Source organism: Lycium ferocissimum, chromosome 1 (genome assembly GCF_029784015.1).
Source record: "Lycium ferocissimum isolate CSIRO_LF1 chromosome 1, AGI_CSIRO_Lferr_CH_V1, whole genome shotgun sequence".
Classification (NCBI taxonomy): Eukaryota; Viridiplantae; Streptophyta; class Magnoliopsida; order Solanales; family Solanaceae; genus Lycium; species Lycium ferocissimum.
Genome location: NC_081342.1, coordinates 23241456 through 23245734, shown reverse-complemented (window position 1 = coordinate 23245734; position 4279 = coordinate 23241456). Strand labels below are relative to the sequence as shown.

The window sequence follows — 4279 nt, the reverse complement described above, 5'->3', positions numbered from 1 at the left end:
GCAGGGGACCGTTACAGTAGGTACCTCCTAACAGACGATGTCCGCTCCTAGCGACCCACCATCGCCACAGCGAGACCGCTATAGCGATGGGAGGTCTGCCGCAGTGGACCCGTCTTCCCCAGTACGAAACCCTCCACAAACCTAACTTTTAGAAAACCCAAATTTTCACCATTGTTTCCCCATTTTTGTCAAGGATCAAGTATTATGATAGCATGCATGACTCTTACAACCTATAACACCCTATTCCAACTACCAAAAGCACCAAAACTTTGAGCAAGAACATCAAAAATTGCACCACCATCAAACATCCCCGCCCCAAGATGAACTACCCCATTTTAAGCAGATCTTTAGTATAAAGTGGTGCTAGAGCAGTATGAACGATGAAATAACCCTCCATGATCCAAGAACTTCCCACCCCAAGAAATCAAAAACCCTTGTTCAAAGAACCCAAATTTTTCTCTAATCTAGCAATTTAGGCATGGAAATTTTGAAATAGAAAGCCATAACCAAGTTGTAAGGAAATGGAAAAGAGTATATACCTTAAATTAGCGAGAGATCTGCAAGCTTTGCCACAAAATGAACCTTGGGGTGCAGAGAGATTCTTCTCTTTTCCTTAGAATATGAGTAGTGTATTAAGAAATGGAGGGGGTAGAACGTTTAAAAGGGGAGTGGGGAGGGAGATGAGAGGTCTAAGTAGTTAAATAGGGGAGAAAATTTCATGGGAGGGGAGTGGTTTTTTGGGTATGGGGAATGAATGAGAAATGTGTGTGTGTGTGTGTGGGGGGGGGGGGGGTTGAATTGAATTCACCCTAGTTTTAAAACTAGCCGATGACCGTTGCGGCGGTGGATTTACCGCTGCAGCGGTATTGCTATAACAGTTGTTTGACTGCTGTAGCAGGCTGCATCTTTTTCCAGCTTTGTTGAAATTTTTCCTTTTCATGATGATAACTTGAAATCCTGCCTCCTATGGTGTAAGGTCCAGGAGCGTGACCTTTCCCTCACCCCACGCCATTCGGGGACGAACGATGGTTTATTGGTATCTGGTGTAACGACCCGCCCGGTCGTTATTTAATACTTCGCGAACCTATGCCTAATCTAGGTTTATGATCTTAAATAGTAAGCCCCATGGGGTCTTTAAACGATTAATAGTAGGAAAAATCAGTTTTTAAAAAAGAGTTAAAAGTCATAGGCCCGGGGCAGGAGATGGTCCACTATAGTGACCAAGGGACTGCCGCAGCGGTCCCGCTATAGCGAAGCTAAGTCCACTGTAGCGGACATGACGGGCCTATAGACGCGTTTTATATACTCAATTTTATATTTTACCCTCGTTTTTAATAAAAGACCCTCCAAGGATGCTATTAGGTTTTCACAAGAAGAAAAACGCTTGACACCAAGAGAAGAGGCTTTTCCAACATGCTCCACATCTTTCACCACAACTATCATCTCTCATGGATTCGGATAAGGGCTAGGAGGGTGAGTAATTCCTGGAAATTCAAGTAGCTGTTCGTTATCGAGGTAGGTTACGGTTTACTTGAGTTAGACTTTGATTAGTGAATCGCATACACATTTAGAGTTGATGGGAGGTTGCATGATTAGGTCTTCGGACATAGAGTTTGGATGGATGTATTCATAATTTAATGAAAGTTATGTGCAAATAGTAATTAGGGTAACAACGAGCATTTAATTAAGTACTGGGTGTTACTATTGTTGATATTTATGCATTACGGAATAGGGGTGATAATTGTCATGGTTAAAAAGGGGTACTTCGTTGGTAAGGGTTCACCTACTAGTTAGTAATATGGTAGGTGCCCGCAAGGCCCGTAAGTTGGGGTCGTGACAATGAGTTCACCATTTTAGAGCAGAGAGGGTTGTCGATCACGGAGTATGAGTCTAGGTTTCATGCCTTAGCTCGATATACAATACATTTACTCCCCACAGAGGCAGAGAGGGTGAGGCGGTTCGTTAAGGGTTCTTGGCGACTTTACAACTAGTAGCTTTTGAGGCTTCATTCTAGGCTGTGGTGGATCAAGCCACAGAGGATGAGTCAGCGAGGATTTAGGCTTATGATAGAGGTGATGAAAAGAGGATTCACAGATTTGGTAGCTTAAGTGATTCTTCTTCTACGGGTGGGGGCCATATTAGCAAAAGTTATCAGTATCATTACGCCGCCCCATTCAGTCAGCACTTTAGGTTTCAGCAGGTGGCCCTTCTAGGCATAGTGAGTTCAGTTTTGCATAGATTTCTCGAGGTTCTTACACACGACACTCAGATCATGAAGGGTATTATGGTTCCTCTATATCAGTGTTGCATCCCAGAACGGGCAAGACTTGCTATGAATGTGGTGACACAGGGCATTTCGCGAGGGAGTGTCCTAGACCCAGACAGGGAGGAGCTCAACAAGGTTCCCGATTTCAGGTACCCAGGGCTTCAGCCCCATCAATTAGTACATTTGGATCTTCCGGTAGAGGTGGCTCGCAGCCTAGCAGAGGTGGTTATCAATCTTGGAGAGGTGGCCATCAGCCCGGCAGGGGCAGCTCTTAGTCAGTGAGGGGTGGAGCTCATTCTGGCCATGGTGGCCACGGAAGTACACAGTCTGAGAGTGGACGGGTTCATTGCTATGCTTTTTTCGGGCAGACCTGAGGTAGAGGCTTCTGTTGCGGTTATCACAGGTACTATTTTAGTCTGTTATTGGGCAGCTTCGATATTATTTGATCTGGGATCTAATTTCTCATGTGTTTCTACATATTTCTCTGTGGGTGTGGATATGATTTGTGATCTACTTAATGTGCCTATTCGTGTCTCTACTCCTGTCGGAGATTCTGTGATAGTAGATCGAGTCTGTCGGTCTTGTATAGTTACATTCATGGGTTACGATACTTGGGTAGAATTGGTGATCCTCAGTATGGCAGATTTTGATATTATACGGGAATGAATTTATTATCTCCCTAACACGTGAATCTAGATTGTCATGCCAAGACGGTCACGTTGTCCATGTCAGGCATCCTGAGACTAGAGTGGAAAGGTACTCCTAATCCAGCTCCGAAGAAGATTATATCATTTTCTTCAGGCAAAGAAGTTGGTAGATAAGGGGTGTTTAGCTTACTTGGTGCATATCCGGCATATGAGTGTGGATACTCCTTCCCTAGAATAGGTAGCAATAGTTAGTAAGTTTTTAGAGGTCATCCCATAGATTTTTCCGGTATGCCACCTGATCGTGATATTGATTTAGAGCCAGACACTCGACCTATTTCTATCCCCCCATCGTATGGCTCCGATAAAGTTGAGAAAGTAGTTACAGGATTTGTTGAGCAAGGGGTTCATTAGACCCAGTGTTTCCCTTTGGGGGTGCTCCCGTACTATTTGTGAAGAAGAAAGATGGTGCCATGCGGATGTGTATAGACTATCGACAGTTGAACAAGGTTACAATCAGGAACAAGTATTTGATACCCCGCATAGATGACTTGTTCCATCAGCTTCAAAGTGCATCGGTGTTTTCTAAAATTGATTTGAGATCGGGCTACCGTCAGTTGAAGATTAGAGCGAAGGATATTCTGAAGATGGCCTGTAGGACTCGCTATGGTCACTATGAGTTCTTGGTGATGCCTTTCGAGCTTAAAAATGCCCCCACATCATGGATTTGATGAATAGTATCTTCAAGCCCAACTTAGATTCGTTTGTTATTGTGTTAATATATGACATCTTAGTGTACTCTCGTATCAAGGAAGATCATGAGAAGCATTTGAGGATGGTGCTTGGTTTGTTAAAAGAGAAGAAGTTGTATGCTAAATTTTTAAAGTGTGAGTTTTGGCTTAGCTCGGTGGCATTCTTAGGGCATGCAGTGTCGAAGGATGGCATCATGGTGGATCCCAAAAAGATTGAGGCAGTCAGAGGTTGGGCTAGGTCTACTTCAGTGACTGAGATTCAAAGTTTTATAGGCTTAGCGAGTTACTTTAGTCATTTTGTGAAAGGGTTCTCATATATTGCTTCCCATGTGACTCGGTTGACTCAAAACAATATAGCTTTTCAGTAGTGTGAGGAGAGCTTTCCAAAGCTCAAGGCTTTATTGACTTCAGCTCGATTTTGGCATTACCTATGGAAGGAAAGGACTTTATGGTGTATTGTGATGCTTCTCAGATTAGGTTAGGCTGTGTGTTGATGTAAGAAGACAAGGTGATAGCTTATGCTTCGAGGCAGTTGAAGGAGCATAAGAAGAACTACCCCACTTACGACTTAGAGTAGGCGGTACGTAGTCTTTGCTTTGAAGATTTGGAGACATTAC

At 43.6% G+C, this 4279-nt stretch overlaps 1 protein-coding gene across 1 annotated transcript; it reads left to right on the top strand.

The window, feature by feature from the left end:
- The first annotated feature begins 2569 nt into the window (after positions 1–2569).
- LOC132063395 (uncharacterized mitochondrial protein AtMg00860-like) lies at positions 2570–4030 on the top strand. Its single transcript, XM_059455918.1, has 2 exons — positions 2570–2669; positions 3705–4030. Exons 1-2 carry the CDS (start codon positions 2570–2572, stop codon positions 4028–4030), a joined length of 426 nt encoding a protein of 141 aa, XP_059311901.1.
- The last annotated feature ends 249 nt before the right edge of the window (positions 4031–4279 follow it).